At 53.4% G+C, this 16,174-nt stretch overlaps 9 protein-coding genes across 9 annotated transcripts; 2 read left to right on the top strand and 7 right to left on the bottom strand.

The window, feature by feature from the left end:
- Positions 1–1,591: 1,591 nt before the first annotated feature.
- Positions 1,592–2,646, bottom strand: BO86DRAFT_74547 (uncharacterized protein). Its single transcript, XM_025677631.1, has 2 exons — positions 2,605–2,646; positions 1,592–2,547 (listed from the first exon to the last, which is right to left on the bottom strand). Exon 2 carries the CDS (start codon positions 2,214–2,216, stop codon positions 1,629–1,631), a length of 588 nt encoding a protein of 195 aa, XP_025532839.1. The 5' UTR covers positions 2,217–2,547; positions 2,605–2,646; the 3' UTR covers positions 1,592–1,628.
- Positions 2,647–5,501: 2,855 nt separating this feature from the next.
- On the bottom strand, positions 5,502–8,080 carry BO86DRAFT_328671 (putative 5'-nucleotidase). Its single transcript, XM_025668645.1, has 4 exons — positions 7,821–8,080; positions 7,532–7,742; positions 7,232–7,425; positions 5,502–7,152 (listed from the first exon to the last, which is right to left on the bottom strand). Exons 1-4 carry the CDS (start codon positions 7,922–7,924, stop codon positions 5,670–5,672), a joined length of 1,992 nt encoding a protein of 663 aa, XP_025532838.1. The 5' UTR covers positions 7,925–8,080; the 3' UTR covers positions 5,502–5,669.
- A 288-nt stretch (positions 8,081–8,368) lies between these two features.
- BO86DRAFT_74496 (uncharacterized protein) lies at positions 8,369–9,119 on the top strand. Its single transcript, XM_025677630.1, has 2 exons — positions 8,369–8,463; positions 8,539–9,119. Exon 2 carries the CDS (start codon positions 8,620–8,622, stop codon positions 9,070–9,072), a length of 453 nt encoding a protein of 150 aa, XP_025532837.1. The 5' UTR covers positions 8,369–8,463; positions 8,539–8,619; the 3' UTR covers positions 9,073–9,119.
- Positions 9,120–9,165: 46 nt separating this feature from the next.
- On the bottom strand, positions 9,166–11,410 carry BO86DRAFT_394731 (putative C6 transcription factor; the record flags this gene model as incomplete). Its single annotated transcript, XM_025673250.1, has 4 exons — positions 9,166–9,555; positions 9,610–9,889; positions 9,946–10,363; positions 10,423–11,410. The coding sequence occupies 4 exons, from the start codon at positions 11,408–11,410 to the stop codon at positions 9,166–9,168; spliced, it is 2,076 nt and encodes a 691-aa protein (XP_025532836.1).
- A 615-nt stretch (positions 11,411–12,025) lies between these two features.
- On the bottom strand, positions 12,026–12,934 carry BO86DRAFT_74446 (uncharacterized protein). Its single transcript, XM_025677629.1, has one exon. It carries the CDS (start codon positions 12,772–12,774, stop codon positions 12,280–12,282), a length of 495 nt encoding a protein of 164 aa, XP_025532835.1. The 5' UTR covers positions 12,775–12,934; the 3' UTR covers positions 12,026–12,279.
- BO86DRAFT_384928 (uncharacterized protein) lies at positions 12,833–13,167 on the bottom strand (the record flags this gene model as incomplete). The annotated part of the gene is made up of 1 exon (XM_025670992.1): positions 12,833–13,167. The coding sequence occupies exon 1, from the start codon at positions 13,054–13,056 to the stop codon at positions 12,835–12,837; it is 222 nt and encodes a 73-aa protein (XP_025532834.1). The 5' UTR covers positions 13,057–13,167.
- BO86DRAFT_74445 (uncharacterized protein) lies at positions 12,935–13,423 on the bottom strand. Its single transcript, XM_025677628.1, has one exon. The coding sequence runs from the start codon at positions 13,356–13,358 to the stop codon at positions 13,095–13,097; it is 264 nt and encodes an 87-aa protein (XP_025532833.1). The 5' UTR covers positions 13,359–13,423; the 3' UTR covers positions 12,935–13,094.
- Positions 13,266–14,022, top strand: BO86DRAFT_384926 (uncharacterized protein). The gene is made up of 3 exons (XM_025670991.1): positions 13,266–13,423; positions 13,473–13,701; positions 13,757–14,022. The coding sequence occupies exons 1-3, from the start codon at positions 13,416–13,418 to the stop codon at positions 13,937–13,939; spliced, it is 420 nt and encodes a 139-aa protein (XP_025532832.1). The 5' UTR covers positions 13,266–13,415; the 3' UTR covers positions 13,940–14,022.
- BO86DRAFT_428787 (uncharacterized protein) lies at positions 13,758–15,443 on the bottom strand. The gene has a single exon (XM_025675618.1). The coding sequence runs from the start codon at positions 15,402–15,404 to the stop codon at positions 14,061–14,063; it is 1,344 nt and encodes a 447-aa protein (XP_025532831.1). The 5' UTR covers positions 15,405–15,443; the 3' UTR covers positions 13,758–14,060.
- Between the last annotated feature and the right edge of the window lie 731 nt (positions 15,444–16,174).

Below are 16,174 nucleotides of genomic sequence, written 5' to 3'. Positions count from 1 at the left end.
GCCTGCCACATTAACAATGCGGTGGGTATGGGACGCCTCGCCTCCGCATAGAATATGCCATCCTAATCAGTAAAATGCTTCCTTCAATAGGTTTGCCGCATTTCCTGATGCTATTGCTTGCTAGAAAACGCAATGCATCTTTGCTAGCAAGACACAACAGCTGGGCATCCAGGATCCCACTTGTCAGGGATCGACAGCCTCAATTGAGCTCGCGAGCAAGATCCAGCTGTCCCGTGTGCGCAAGGTAGCACACGATCTCTTCTAAGGTCTTCGACCAATGCTCGGCTCGACACCAGACGCCCTCAAGATTATACCGATCCGGTCTCTTGTAATATTGGCTGTCACATCTGGATCCTATCTGTATTAGAAAAGGTTCTGTGCTCAAGATCCAGAATAGAGATTCAGGTTGGGTTTTTGAGGACTTGAACGCGTTAACCTGCGGTGGTCAAAGCATAGCGATCCTTGAGCTTAAGCACCCACACATCCCAAGCGCGATTGGAACCATCGGGAGCAAATTGAATAATGTGTACTCCCCATGTGCACATGAAAAAGACGTTTCACCCGTTCTCAATACGATGATCACGAAGCAGGCGAGCAAGGATTGTCTTTCCGCTCGCAGGAGTGCCCCGAGCATGGATAACTAGATTTGGATGTGATGATGTCGGCAAGTACCGAAAATGTGTCCTGTCGAGGACAGAGGTTCGGGTCCTGCGCCTTAGGCGTGGCTATGACCGCTGAGACCTCGGGGTTTGGACTGTCTAGTATATTCTAGAGTTATATTAGGGTCACAATCGGAAAGCCTGGTATAACCCGACCAGAGTGCCAGGAAGGTCATAATACAACAAGTGCTTGATGTTTCCGTGTGCTAGGACATGCGAGGATAGAGGATCTGTAGCTCTAGGTACCATGTCGATCATCACGGCGAGAGGATGTGCATCGCAATAGAAGAGAGGGAAGAGCGACTCTCGTGCCCGGGATCTAATAGAGTATTGGACCCAGAGTTCATATCTCGTTGGTCGAATTTGTAGTGCTCGACGAAAATCATTGAACCTTCTCGTATTATCGCAATGCGTGTGACAGCTTCATGCCACATTGGATGGTCACGAGAACATGCCCAATCATCTGAGCTTGGTGGCAAATGTGAAGTGCGGGAATTGGCTCCCCGCTCAAGGCATCATATCGCAACTCTTGTACTCAGGGAAGCTGATTAACCTGTAGAAGCGCAAGAACAATTCCCAGCCCTTCAATTGTTTCTCTGTACGATTCCCTACCCTTGTCTGGCGGGACGGCGCTGTGGCTGCAGACGAGGCGTCCGCGGTTTGTACAGTACAGTACTTAACGTACTCGTCGCGGTAGATGCGAGACAGACCACATCTTCAAGTGCATCGTCAACCAGTGACTACGATAGGCAACCAACCACGTCAGCCTTGCCAGAAAACAGTGACGCGAGAAACTTACTGGCGTGCACCCACCGGCTCCGCGCTTGTGCATGCGGCAGCGCGAACAGTAGGTCTCCCCCACCGCCGAAGCGACGAGGGGTCACGCCAACCCTGAACGCGCAGTGGGAGCAAAACGCACATGTACGCTATCAGAAATATGCCCAGTCCAAGGCTCTGAATTGACCTTGGCTAGGACGATGGCATACTTCGGGGGATGCTGCGTCTGCTTTGCAGGGGCTTGACCCTCGCGTTTCGCGCTGCCCAAATGATGTGACTGGAGCTTGGACGGTTTGATTGCCTGCGTCTGATCTGCAGGGACATCATTGCGCTTCGCGCTGCCCAAAGGATGTGACTGGAGCTTGGACGTTTCAATTGCCTGCGTCTGCGTTGCAGGGACATCATTGCGCTTCGCGCTGCCCAAAGGATGTGACTGGAGCTTGGACGGTTTGATTGCCTGCGTCTGATCTGCAGGGACATCATTGCGCTTCGCGCTGCCCGAAGGACGTGACTCGAGCTTGCCGCTTGCCTAGTTGACTTGGTCGTTTTCCAAATATCTGGGTGCGTCTCGCGTGCGGTGCAGTGCGAACCATCACGCTCTGTGCTCATTCGAGATTCCGTGAGCCCGCCGCGGTATGATGGGACGTTCAGGTGGCTTGTGAGAGGCACCGTGTAGTCTTTTGCCTTGACATGTTGGAGCAGACCATGGGTTAGCTGAGGGTATAGCAGGCGGAAGTATCGCCGCCGACCTTTGTAGGTAAGATATAGCGCAAGGTGCATCAAACCTCAGTCTCGTTTGATTCTCAATATGGGTTTTGGCTCGAACTTCGGCGGGCCACCACCGATCGAATGCACAGATCCTTCTGAAGGGTGTCTGCTCTAGCTAGATCAGAGACTAGTTGACCCCGCGGGCCTTGTTATCCAGGATAGAGTCAATTTTCAACACCAAACGGTATCCACCACGATCCAGTGCTTCTCGCGTGCTATCATGGTCAGGAGATTTCCGTATTCCCATTTGGAAACCTCCGTATGATTTCAATCACTCCATCTTTGTGGAGACCAGACTTTATCATATTGTAGAGCTCACGTTGGAGGGGTGATATATGATATTCTAGCACGCGAGTGTCAGGTCGACGCCGAAATAATCGAATGCAGCGGGCCTACATACCTCATATTGTGGACTTCCCACAGCCATTCAGGCCACTAAAGGGCCTCCGAGGCTACCTCCGCAGAAACGCCTTCGTACACGACGTCAGTAGGAGGACATTTGCTAAAGTCACAGAACCGTTCTTAAGTATCATAAAGCAGATACTCCACCGACGGAGATGCGTCGATGGCGATACCCGAGATGGCATGTGGATCAATCGGCATGCATAAGCTTTGACAAGGGTGATCGATCTCAAAGCCAGCCGCAAAACCGAGGGAATACCCAGAAGGTACCGCGCACGTACAAATTGCCATGCGATTGTTACACTGCAGTGTGAGATGAATCGAAGTCGGATTCATGTGGTTCAGCCATTGCTGCGTTCCGCGCTCCATGAAAGAATGCCCCTAGCAAACTCTCATGCAGACAAGAGATGCCATCAATGGCAAATACCCCCACCCCAGGGTCCAGGTGCATTGAAAGACCCTGTACGGGCTGCTCCGAAGTTAAGTCTGAAACACCACTATCCCAACACAGCAGTCAGAAGCACCAGCCTGGCAGGTAGAAATTCCGCTTTGTAGCTCCTATTGGAGCATTGTCCAAGCTGCATATCGAGACACAGGACAAGAAGTCTGCCAGTGCCCAATAACTGAGGCACTGTACTCCAATCCAATGGGTCGCTTCCATGTAATCGGAACGAATGACAAGACAGCCCAATAAATAAGGCCGTAAGTCAGTGTGGCACTGTATTTGGGAGTCAGATACCTATAATCCGGGTCAGTCACTTTGTCATACGCTTGCAGAAAGCTCACACGCACCAGAAGCAAACCACTGCTTATTAAGACGATAGAAGTGGAATTGATCGCCATCTGACAAGAGACCAAAGAGCGGTCGAGCAGGTTTGCCCGCAGCTTGCTGGTCGTTCTGGCAGCAGTTGAAGATGTTCCGGATATTTCCCGGAAGTGATGCCTACTTCCGCATGTACCCCAAGAATTGGCCTCAATCACAACAAGGTGCTTCCAGACATCGTCTCTGTCGCCGAGATCGAAAATATGATAGCAATAAGGACAAAAGATCAACAAGCAGTGCTCGATACGTTGGTGTATCGATACTAGTCTAGCCAAGCTCCTAGAGATAGGGCAGAATGACAATTCCATCTCACGCTGGGGGCTCAGAAAAGCAATGCCCTAGTCGTTGCCCAGGACAGCCACGCGACATGTGCTTGGCGACGGACGTGAATATCCAATCTATGGTCGGGATTCCCAATCATGAAGGCATAGATATGACCCCGCAGAAAGCCAAGAATACCGAGGTACCGCGGGGCAAGCAAAACGCAGACGCTTAGACAGTCCTCCGCAACCGCAGCCAGCGTTGGCAATCTCATGGACACCAATTCCTGCATCGACAGCAATTCCCCTCGAAGGAGGCATCCCGAGCAGCAGCTGAACACGCACGGCTCGAAAGCACCGACGCAGCACACGCCACCTTGACGAGGTGGTGCTCGTCATTGCCGTTTCCAGGAGCAAAGGGCTAACAAGAAGACTCAAAGAAAAAGAATAACATCGAAAAGTCGAGGACCGTGAGTATGACAGCGGTCATCACATCTCGCCACTTTTTTGGGGGTCCGTTGCGCTGCCTTGGATGTTCTCAGCTCTATCACTGCATTAGCACGCAAATCAAACTTCCGGAATAGCGCACGCACCTGATTCTGGCATTCCGCTCAACAGCCACGACGCAGCTATTCCTGGTTGAGCTGATCGCAGAGCCGCAGCTTGAGCGCTCGTGGCCCAGCCAGAACCAGACGGAGTGCAAGTTCCACAGTGGGAGGGGCTTAATCGCTCTGGAGGGATACCTCTGTCCTCCCTGATATGCCAAGACTGGGTCGATGGTAGAAAGCCTCGATTGTCTGTGGACATGAGGTAGGTTAGGTAGGATAACCTATGATACTTTTCGAAGGCAGATGGACTGAAGAAAGGGACATGACAGCACAGCGCAAATAGCTCTTCAACACGAAAGAAACAGTGGGATGTTTCTGGATCCTTGTTTCTCGACAAGAGATCTCTGCATGGTTCAAAATCCGCAGTGCTTAAGAGTGATCCTTCGAGGTGGGAAACAAGTTTGGATCATGGGGAATCAGAAGACTAGCTAGGAGATTGAGCACCAAAGATCTGTTCGCGGCGGTTGAATGTCGCCATGATCCAGGTAATCGCATTTGCCTTGAGATGTAGAAGAAGATTGCAGAAACATAATATTGAAGCAGGATGTGGAGACAGGATGTAGAAGAATAGAGAACTGGGTATAGAAGACTTGATGTATCACCAGGATGTAGTAACCAAGATGTAGAAGCCAAGATATAGAAGCCACAATGTAGAAACAGGCAGGACATGAAAACAGAAGTAGTTGAAGATAGGAAAGACGACAGTTGAGAAGAAGAAAGTGGAAAAGAAACTGAGGAGGAGGAAGATTTTATGATAGACCAGTCGGGCTGACCAGATGGTAGTTAATTTCCACGAAGCTAAGAGTGTGAATATGGTCTATTGAATTCTACATTCACAGACTGGGAGTATTCATCTTTTGTGGAAGCTGCTGAAGTATATTCACTCACAAGAAGACCATATTGACTGGATTCCATGGCAGGGTCTGTCCATCTTTGATACTTGTCTTCACTATGTAGCATGTGCCTCATTCTTTCACCCTTAAATTGAACGATGTTCTATCCTACCTAGCATTAGTTTCTCAAGACGAATGGGATCATCAGGGGAAGGAAAAACTTAACCATATGGATGCGCATGACAGGCTAGATCGCCAAAATTGATCCGAGGTCCCGAACAATATTTGCCACCGTAAATCCGTTGCGCGATGCCATCCGCGGATTGCATAATAGTAAGATTTCCACTCTACGTGTATAGACAGACATGATTGATGATCCAAAAACTATAAATTATGAGTCTATTATGATTATGAAACACCTGCAAACACTATGCCAACGCTGTATATCATGGCTCATATCAAATCCGAAATGCTCCCAAATGCTGGTACCTTAGACAAATGAATATGCAAACCAAAAGTCCACACCCACAAACAAGGACTCAAACCCCTTCAATAACAATCCTCCCTTCTAATCGCGGAGAGATCCCCGGCGTCCAGTTCGGGGTGAACCCGCCGAGCTCTTCGGAATCGTTGATCGGAGATGGCTGCAACCCGGCCTTGCGCATCCAGAGCCGAGTCACCTTGCGGGCAAGCCGCAGACGACGTTCCTCCTCCGTAGCCGACTTAGCCGGGTGAGTGACATAATTAGTGATCGGCTGTGGCGACGTCAAAACCTCGGGGTCGGTGTCGGAATCCGAATCCAGCGACGCCTGGTCAGATCTCTCTGACTCGGATGAGTCGCTGGGGGAATAGCGTCCGTAGTAGTATTTCTGCTTCGTGCGATTCAAGGTAGGCCGCTGGACGTGGTAGGGCACTTTCTCCGAGGACGGTGAAGTCTGGCTCGAAGGGGCCTTCAGCCATTCGTCCCTGTGCAGGTTCTTGTGCACTGTGCCCCAGTGGCGCGTCAGGCTCTGGCTCCATCGCTGCCACTTCCCTAGGACTTTCAGACTAAGGAAGTACTGGCGGAGCAGGGTGCTGATGAGGATGCCGCTTTCCTCGTCGACCACCTCTTCCACTTCGCCACCCTCTGACTGCACGAGCAGTGACGCAAAGCCGTCTTTGCCACGGCCCATATAGCCGCGGGTGGCAAGCAGGTAGCTTTGGCCAAAGTCAATGGGCTGTCCACCGATCTTGGCCCAGTTGATCCGCGAGCCGGGCGGCGAAGATGGATTATAGCTGAATGAGATGTTCGACACCTGCGGGAACCGCCCCTCCAACGCGGGAAGCTGACTGACTCCATTCTCCAGGGCATCAAAGAGCGCCTGGCCCTTGATGCGAAGGAGAACGACAGGGTCCTCGAAAGGAAAGCAGTTGAGAATATCTTTCACCTTCAACACTCCTGGCTGGTAGATCTGATCGCCACGAATCGTCCCCCCAGCCATCATCGCGCAGTCGGCGCCATAGTAGAACCGCATGAGATCGCATGCGAAATTCCCGAGATTCGACTCCCGCTGACGCACGGTCGAAAACCGGCCGTCCAGCGGCCGCGTAGTGTATCCGATGGGCTTCTCCAGCTTAGCCTTCAAACTCGACGTCAACCGACCGACCATGGCACGGGCGGACGGGTCCTCCGGAATGGATCGAACCAAGTCTCTGCGCACGATGTCGAAGTCCCATCCCGCGCCGTCCGCCCTGCGCCAGGCTTCCAGATAGCTCAACTGCTTGAAGTCGGTACCCGACCGGAGAATATGCACCCCGTTGACCACCGCATGCGCATAGAAGTGGTCGTGACCCCCCAAGATAATATCCACCAGCCCCGGGGTCAGATTCTCGGCCAACTTATAATCATTCGGTTCGCGTTGATGGGTGACAGCGACGACGATATCGGCCCCTTGCTCGCGCAGCCGGGGCGCAAGCTCCAGCGCCGTCTTCGACGCCGATTTGTAAATGAGATCCGGCGGGAGGGCGTTGATCGTGCCCAACCTAAATCAGTGAAACATGCAACATGTCAGCAAATCTGACCTCTCAAGTAGCGGTGTATGTGTGCGGGATGCCAACGTACCATTCCCTCTCCCCAAGTCCAATCACCCCGACCTTAAGCCCATTCGATGCGGTCAGCATCACGGTCTTCTCACAGTCAGCGATAGGGACATCCTCCCCCAGCGCTGGATCGATAACATTGGCTAATAACCAGGGGAACTGGCATTGTGTGCGTAGATGGCGGAATTGCGTTACTCCAAAATCGAGATCGTGGTTCTAAACACGGCAGGTGAGTTGTCAGCTTATCTCGTATTACACCACCCTCCAAACTTGCCAGCCCATCTTCAAACACCCCCCAGAACAACATGGAAAGTAAACATACCCCAACACAAGCAACATCCGTCCCAATCTTATTCAAAAACGGCACCATATGCTTGCCCTTCGTAACCGAACTCTCCAGACTCGGGTTGTAGGCATCGCCGGAGAAGAAGGTAAGCACGCCGGGTTGGCCGGCAAAGGCGGGATCGGAACGATAGTAGTTAACGACAGACTGGAAGCGCGGGACGCCTCCTACGGGCTCGGCGGAACCGGGTCTGTGGCGATAGTCGGATGGTTAGCAACATGATCTCTGTGGTAAGGGCTTTTACCCCCAAGGTGTAATGCGAACTTACTCTACGTGGTAGACATCATTGTAGTGAATCAATCGGAGATCCGGCGGGCCGGTTCGGCCACTAGTATGGATGACGGAGAACCCGTCGTTTGCGACAGCTGACATGCCTTGATTGGGGAGGGATGTGTATATACAAACAGAGGTAGAGACAGACAAGAGAGAGTATTTCACAAGTCCAAGCACGGAGGGAAGGGTCAGAGAGTAGGAGAAAGAGAGAGGAGAGGAGATAAAGGGATGGACAAGAGGGAGGCTATGTGTACAAGTACCCCCCGTACGAGGACAAGGAATGGGCCCAGTGACGCAGTTACGCTGGGTCTGGCACCGCGCCAGGCACCAAGGCAGCCATGCAGGCACCCGGAAAATGCGGAGGTCGCCGGCCAATCACTCCACCACGATTGGGCACACCGGATCGACGCCGCGGTGGCGGAACTTGGACAAGACAAGCGGAGTCATTCTCAGGGCTCGCTGAATACTGGATCCCCAGTATCCGAGGATCCGGTTGTCCTCACAGCCTGCCTTCAATTGAGTCATCACATCGACAGAAGTCTGGCGCAGAGTTGACGGCATCCAAACAGAGTCGTAGTCTCCGCCACATTCTGCGACCACTCCATGTGACGGGTGATGATGTCGGGGTTCTACTATCGGTAAACACCGCCCCACATTCCCGCCCATCCTTGGAGTGATCACATGCCCGCGTCTGCTTATCAGCCCGTCAATAGCCCGATAACTTATCGCCTATCGATCAGCCACACTAGTGCTTCTAAAGATAGCCGATACGCAAGGGCGGTTTGGTCTCAATAATGAGTGAGCTCCCCCATACACGAGTTCTGACGGAGTTCCGGAGTATCTGTCCGTCCTCAACAACTACAGAGTCATCGGCCAGAATGAGCCCTGTCAGATTCGACGTCGCATTGCAGCTCGATAAGAACTCTAATTTGGAACCATCCCGCTCCAGCTGGATGCAATGCATTGCATGCGCTGACGTGTATTCCGCCGATTGCAATGACACGCTACATGGCATAAATAACCATTGTTGCCCAAGTCCGATTCTAACAACCTTGACATCGCCGACGAAACTTGCAGGAAGCAAGAGAATTCCACAGAACGGAAAAGAAAGAACAGGTGGCAAAACGAAATACAGCATTATGGAACAAGCAAAGTGCACTTCGTCTTCCACTCATCACAAAAAAGCCTGCACACTTTTTGCTCGTCCTCGGTCACATAGAGGGGGGTATATGGTCATAACATGGTAGGTTGGGGGTGGACAGACACAGTTGGATCTGCATCTGCCCACAGTCATCGGCTTATTTCATCAATCATTTCCATATCATGAGGCTGTGTCGGGCTCAAGCCCAGGAGGCCGTGGATCCAGCTGTGTCCGGATAGAGATTTTCAATCCACCGGTACAAATCCGTGCCGTCGTCAAGGGTGACAGTCTCGCCGTTGAGCCAATTGGTCGCCAGAACATCAGCGGGCAGGGTGGCAGGCATCGGGGCTGCGTTGACCGTCAAGACTCGATCCAGAATGTTGGAGATGACCTTCCGTGCACGCTGGCAGACATCGTACATGCCGTCGTGCGGGCGGACGACGTATTGGAGATGGGAGGCGAACACAGTGAGTTTCTGGATAACCTCCGATCGGCGGAACGGGGTGGCTTGGACCGGAGCCTGGGCTTCGGACTGACGAAGGAGCTCGATAGCTAAGACCCCGGCTGCAGGGAGACCAAAGGACGATGCCTGCAAGCTGTTAGCGCAGATTCATAGCAGAGAAAAGACATTGGCGATACTCACATTCCATCCGACATTGTAGGTGCCAGCCCTAGACCCGATTTCCTTCCCAATGAGCTCCAGAATGGTGCTCAGTATGTTTTGTGCCACACTGATCAAGCCCTCCCCACCGCTTTGAGTCCGCTTCACCAAAACGCGGTAAAGGAGGAAGTCATTGTAGAGAAAGTTCAAATACAGGGGCAGAAGCACACTGCTCGAACCGTTCGGGTCGGGCGAGCCAGGCCGCCAGCGAAGGAAGCTGGGCAGCTCGTTCCAAGTTTTGTGCGATTGCTGAGATACCTCCCTAAGCGTGCAACGTAAGCGATATGTCTTCAGTAGAGGCCGGGCCAATGCACTTACTGAACCTTGCGAGACAAATCGTCAATACGACGACTGAGCGACAGTTCGAGAATCTGCTCTCTCGTCGAGCCAATGAGCAGCGCAATCCGAAGCCACGCCGACTTCCCCACGACTCCCTGGGTATTCCATCCCGTCTTGTCCAGCTTGCTGATGGCGGCTTCGCGGATCTTCGGCTCGGCCAGGATCTCATCGTAGCTCAGGTCGAGCGGGAACTGGACGTCATAGTAGCGCCAGCTGATCTGGGGAGGTCTGCCCAAGGAGGTGGCCAGCTGTTTGTCGATGCTGTATGCGCCCGCGACCAGACGTTTGCGGAGCTCGACCACGAAGAAGGGGGTCCTCGTGTCCTTCTCTGATTGATTGGAACCGAGGGTGAAAGCGACTGTCGCCAGCTCGGCCAGCTTTCTCCACGCTCGAGGATCTGCCAGTCGTTAGCCTGCGTCTCAAATCCCCGCACCCAGAGAAACCCATCCAACATACCGTTTTCACCATAAACCAAGGTCAAGAGATGAAGGTGCTGGAACAGCAACCAGCCAAGCGAATCATCCACCGCGCCAAAAGTGTCACAGAACTGCAGACAGGCATCACTCGCCGAGACCGCCTGGGCCGCCAACAACTTCTGATCACGGGGGACGTTGCGTTCGCGCTCGCGGATGGACCGCCAATCGCGCTCCAGCATGGCGCCCTGCCCGACGATCGAGTACACCAGCCCAATGCCCTCCCACCGGGAGGAGATGCGGCGGATGTAGTCCTCCGGGGTCGTGGCCGCATGCACGGTCAGGGGCTTGGCGCTGTCGTCGAAGATCTTCTGCGCCCACCGCAGCATCGTCGAATGGCGATCCTTGACGTAGCTGGGGTCGGACGTCAAGGCCTCCAGGATATCCTCCAGGGCCTCGAACATCCCCGTGATGAGCCGGTGGCCCAGGATGCACCCCTCGGGCCACACGTCCAGCGAGGTCTCCGCCAAGCGCTCGTACAGGGGCAGGTTCTCGAACAGCAAGGTGAGCAGTCGGGCGCCCATCTGGACCTGCCTCGGATCCGGCGTGGTGGGCTCGGCCCGGCCCGCGGAGGCAGCATCGAGGTACATGGACCCCCGGAACTGGTCTTCCATCTCACTGAACATTGCTGAGTTGTTGTTGGTGTTGCTGCTGTTGTTGTTGTGGGCGGTCGTGGCAGTGGTGGGGAGACCCAGGGCGGCTAGTTTCTCGTCACCGTTGGGGGTGGACCGGCCACCCTGCGTAAAAGAGTCCGGGCGGCCCTGCGAGCGCGGAGACGCGGTCGGCGACGGAGCATTATCCGAGTACCAGGTGCGCGTGGCAGGAGGGGCGGGATACACACAATTCTCGGCCTTGCCTCGACGGATGCAATTCTGGCAGGCGGGGATTACATTGTCGCAGCGCATCTTGGACTTGCGGCAGGGTTCACATGGAGGTGGTGGCTGGCCATTGCGGCGCGGAGCAGCAGACATGCTTGAAGGTTGCTGCACTCACTGCAGGAGATATAGGAAGAGGAAGAGAAAGACGGTAACAATGCCAGGTGAAGGATAAGGGGAGGAAAGAGGGGGCAAATCAATTGGATTGAGAATGGGGGCTGGAGGCTGGAGCATACGAGTAGTGACAAGAGATCAAGAGATCGAGGCCCGCCTTGGTGGGCGGCGTATTTAAATTGATCCTCTTAGCTTGCCTGCCCGTGCGGACAAAAATAGTAAAATCCAGTGGCTGGAGGAATTGAGGTGAGGACAGGGAAGCTACTCCGTACTAAAGCTGTCTCCGCACTTACGTACCTGGCCCACACCTCAGGCAACCACGCCCACAGTCCGATCAAGTCCATATCTGGCCCTTGCACGAGCGTATGGTCAGAGCTTCCTCAACTGAAGCTGTACTGAATTTCTTTGACAGTTGACAGTTGACAGCCATAGCAATAATTACGGGAGGTTAATTGACATTGACAGGCACGGCACCCGCCATCCACCTTCCCAGCCTCATGAGAACTCGCCCTGATAAGCTGCCTGCCTGATAACTACCCGAGAACTACTCGGTAAGACACAGGGCAACAATAACCCAGTCAGCAATCGAAAACTGCAAGATGTTTCAAGCAAACAGGGGTCTGGAATGTTTCAAATGCATCCCACGACAAGGAAATTAGCTGTTTACACTCGCTTCTTTTTGCAGCCCCCTCTCAAAATGACATGAATCGACGAAGTCGTTGGGATACAGAGCAGTACGACACTCAGGGAGAGGAAATACCAACAGATATAGTCAATGAGCCAGAGACAAGAGAACCATTTTCGACAACTAGCTGAAGAACCGAATCTTCCAGGTCACGACCAATCTTAGATCATCGACTCGTCGACTCATTACAAGCAAGCGACCCTCCCAAAATCCCTAGCAGCAATCCCAGACACGGTGTTCGCAGCCATAACCTGGCGGCTACCGAAATTGACAACCTCACTGGGTGGGTTCGACATTTCGCGATGCAAGGGACGATCGAGCGGCCAGTGATCTTCCGTGAGTCCGTCGCCGCAGAGTTCGTGGCAGGGGCTAAAATGGCAAGATACTGCGCTTGAAAGGAGCAACTCGATCCAGAAATCTCTTCATACGAGGTCCGAAGGCGAGGAGCCCGACTCCATATCTCCCCCACGGGCAGTATCAACAGCACAACCCGCGAGACTTCAATTAACACAATCGTGTTGAGGCTGTTGAACTCCTCCGTTTCACGAAATTGTGCAAGAGTTTCAGAACGGGTGCTAGAAATAGGCCGTCTGCATCGATGCGGTGACGTCAAACAAACAAGAATGCTGTCCTGCATGGTCACGGATCCGGAGGAGGGCATTTCAGACTTCGGCCCAAATGGTCGCCCTCAAGCGCAGATCTGCTTTCAACGACACTCTAGCTATAGTCCGAAGCAGATAGAATCGGTTGTTGGTGTCCTGAGGAAGTAGGCCAAAGTGAATACGCTGTATCCAAAAACTAACATCATTGCAGTCGCAAGAGAGCGAGGTACTATGCCAGGTAGCAAAACAAAACAATCGGTTATCCGGACTTGGATGCTACTAGGGTCATTCAACGTGCGACACGTGAGGGAGAGGTAAACATCGACAATAGCAACGAACATTCACCATATACCATACCATGACTTCGGCATAAAACTACCTAGTAGAGAAACAGTCGCCGCTGCCCACCCGAGTAACCCCGACTTCTGCAAACACCCCAATCGAGAACACACACATACCGCGGCGTGGATCCCTCCCCCATCCCCCTCCCCACGCATCGAATGACAGCATATCCCATAGAGCAAGGAAGATGCCAGAAACCGACCAAAAGAATACACCTCCGCGTTGGGCTCGGGTATATCAAGACCGCGAAAGCGATGCAAAGGCCCACACGATACCACAAGCCATCGCACCGATATAGCATCTACCCGTATACTTTCTCCTTGATACTTGAGAGAGATTATTCTTACGACGAAGCGCCATGGAAAGGTACGTATCCCAAACCCACGCCCTACAATTATCTTACTCACAACTATAGCATCCCCCCCACCCCAGCACAAAAATACCTCGCCCTCACCCAAACACCGGGCCAACTCGACCGCGCCGAGCTTGAAACGATCTACGACCGACTCAACCCGGTATCTCCAACCTTCTTGGACGGAGAATGGAGCATCCACCTTCTCGACACGGGCCATCCGGCCCAGGCCATCGCGGAGGACGGGCTGCCGCTTATCCGGACGCTCTTTTCTTTAGAGGAGACTGAGAAGGTGAGACCTTGATGTTTAATCAATGGATTGGAGGGCAGAGCTGATACGGTGCAAGAACAAGGTCCGGCAAGTCAAGTTCCACGGCATCGGCGCCTGCGCTGTGGTTCCCGACGGCCAAGACAGGGTAGATCGGTTTCGGTATGTGAATGAGAGCACCGTGGCGGCGACGAATGAGTATAAGCCCTATTATCGGGACTCAGGGGTTTTGCATTTCTATCTGACGCGTGTGCGTGGGTGATGCGATAGGTGGCTGGTATGGTTACAGACGTGTTGATTCCGATATGGGACATGACGATTGGGCGATGTTTGTATTGTACTTGCTGAGAGAATGATTGTTATGAGTGTAGATGGCAGATGATTTACATAACCCTCTTGAATGATGCCCCCTCGTCATAATCCCACCGCTCCGGGATAGCTTTGATCAGCGCGACTTGGCGAGAACTGAGACCTACCTCCCTCCCCAGCTTCAGCGCCAGACGTCGGACATCGAGACAACCCGGCATGGTTGCGGGGATACACACGCGGGGGTGGGTGGCCAGCGTATACAGGGCTCTGGGGAACTGGGCCGCCTTCGCGACGGCCACCAGGAGCGGAAAGGAATCCCGAGCGGGGCCGTTGACCTGACGCCACAGACGCATGGCGTTGACGTCGTGCATGACGTCTATCTCGTACTCGGGGCGGTCCAACAGACCCCCGATCAGTCTTGTCTGGCCGTTGGCGATGGCGATGGTCAGCGCGTTCTGCCCGTCGTTGGCAATCGGCCATGCCGTTGATGGGAACCGGAGCAGGGATTGCGCTAGACGCCACCAGTGAGCTTGCACGGCTTGGTGGATGATGGTACGCCCCTCGCCATCGGTAAGATCCATCAGCCGGGGCGCAGCCTCAAGAATGGCCCGGAGGACCTCGTCGCTGACCTTGTCTTCGGGTAGGGCGGGGTGGTGGAGGATAGCGCTTAGCGGGTTTAGACTTACACTCTGGCTCTCCCAGCGCAGACTGAAGAGATCGACCCCGTTGCGGACCGCCTGGTGAATGAGATCTACACGCCCAGTCCATAGAATGATATCCCAGGGCCCCTTCTGGGTGAAAGCCGCCCCGCGGGTGAGCAGTGTTTCCACCATTACCACGGCGGCCTTGATCTCCGCTGGGTTACCTATTGAGTCAGTTCCACGGAAGGGGGATTTGATATAGTCCAATGGCTTCAGGTGAGCATTTTCGCCTCCGTAAGTAGGGTCCGCGCGATGCTTCAGAAGAACATTCACCACGTCCTTTCTTCCCCTGAGAACCGCCAGTGATAGGATCGACAACCCACTCAAGGTCACGGCATTGGCAAGCTTGTTAGCATAGTCATCTCCCTCACTCTCACTCACCGCGCCGCGCTCAACCGCCCGGGCAGGACTTTCCACAGGGTGCAGATCGAAGACCATGAGTTGGGCGGTTTCATTACCGACGGCCGCCGCGTGATTGTCATATACCTCCTGCGGAGTCAAGAGCTGGTCCTGACAAGCAGCACAGCGCTTGTGATCCACGGCGTTGTAGACACCGCGACGAGATTCAGACAACACGATCAGGTCGGTCTTGTCCAAGAAGTTTGCTACCACTTCCCAGAGCTCCGCTTGCAGCGCGCGGGTCTTCCCTTGCGAGATACCCTCTCCAGACTTTGAGTGTGCACTCGTTCCACATTGTTGCGCCACCGAATCTGACATCTTGGATGTGAGAGATATGCTACTCAGCAAGAGAAGTTGGTTTCTCCATGGTGAGAATTGGCATGATGATGCCGCCTTATATTCTCTCCATCTGCGAAATCTGACCCCATAGTAAATCAAGCATGAGAGCAACATCCTTTCAGAAGGCAGTTATCACCAAACTTCATTCACCACAATGCGATGAGAGAGCAATCAAACAAAGACCTTGTCCTTCTTTATTGGAGTTCGTTCATTGATAACAACACAACCTGGAAACACGGAAGGAGAACCCGCAGCGGAAGCTAAGCCCAAACCAGCCCTGCCAAACCCCACTGCACTCACTCCCTGACGGACAGCCGCAAAAGAAATCTCTTGCATCGCATCCTCAAACTCCGTAAATCGGCCGTGCCCCCAGAAGAGGCCTGGCGGGTGAACCACCGCCCCCCCAAGAAAATCTTCTCAGCGGGAGGTTTGTTGATGAGTATTCCGTACAGCATCCGAAGTAAAGTTCTAGACAATACGAAGAGATCCATCCCGGGTTAGCAGATTTTTTTTCCGCAGCAACTGACTAGATACAGTAAGATGATTAATCATGTCTCCGAGGATGTGCGGGGCGGGAAGGATCGTGGATGGGAATCTCTCCGACGTCTTACCAATCTTCGCTAACTAATTAGTAGCCTTTTGCAGTTAAGGCTGGGTGAGCTACCGAGGGATGGATCGCGAATGAGTGATTTGTTCTTGGCTTGCATGGAACCCCGCGATCATCGTTGTCTTTGCTTGATGGTGGGCGT

This window comes from Aspergillus japonicus (assembly GCF_003184785.1).
Source record: "Aspergillus japonicus CBS 114.51 unplaced genomic scaffold BO86scaffold_2, whole genome shotgun sequence".
NCBI lineage: Eukaryota > Fungi > Ascomycota > Eurotiomycetes > Eurotiales > Aspergillaceae > Aspergillus > Aspergillus japonicus.
Note: the sequence above shows the minus strand (reverse complement) of the source record. Positions and strands in the feature narration are given on the sequence as shown.

What these genes read in the sequence shown, in the direction of transcription:
- BO86DRAFT_74496 (XM_025677630.1), top strand. Translation starts at nt 8,620, where the DNA reads ATGAGTGAGCTCCCCCATACACGAGTTCTGACGGAGTTCCGGAGTATC.
- BO86DRAFT_384926 (XM_025670991.1), top strand. An exon ending in CTTTAGAGGAGACTGAGAAG is followed by an intron (nt 13,702 to 13,756) that starts GTGAGACCTTGA and finishes ATACGGTGCAAG; the next exon opens with AACAAGGTCCGGCAAGTCAA.
- BO86DRAFT_74446 (XM_025677629.1), bottom strand. Translation starts at nt 12,774, where the DNA reads ATGCCCTCCTCCGGATCCGTGACCATGCAGGACAGCATTCTTGTTTGT.
- BO86DRAFT_328671 (XM_025668645.1), bottom strand. Translation starts at nt 7,924, where the DNA reads ATGTCAGCTGTCGCAAACGACGGGTTCTCCGTCATCCATACTAGTGGC. An exon ending in AATGATGTCTACCACGTAGA is followed by an intron (nt 7,743 to 7,820) that starts GTAAGTTCGCAT and finishes CTATCGCCACAG; the next exon opens with ACCCGGTTCCGCCGAGCCCG. An exon ending in GGACTTGGGGAGAGGGAATG is followed by an intron (nt 7,153 to 7,231) that starts GTACGTTGGCAT and finishes TCACTGATTTAG; the next exon opens with GTTGGGCACGATCAACGCCC.
- BO86DRAFT_74445 (XM_025677628.1), bottom strand. Translation starts at nt 13,358, where the DNA reads ATGCTATATCGGTGCGATGGCTTGTGGTATCGTGTGGGCCTTTGCATC.
- BO86DRAFT_428787 (XM_025675618.1), bottom strand. Translation starts at nt 15,404, where the DNA reads ATGTCAGATTCGGTGGCGCAACAATGTGGAACGAGTGCACACTCAAAG.
- BO86DRAFT_74547 (XM_025677631.1), bottom strand. Translation starts at nt 2,216, where the DNA reads ATGCACCTTGCGCTATATCTTACCTACAAAGGTCGGCGGCGATACTTC.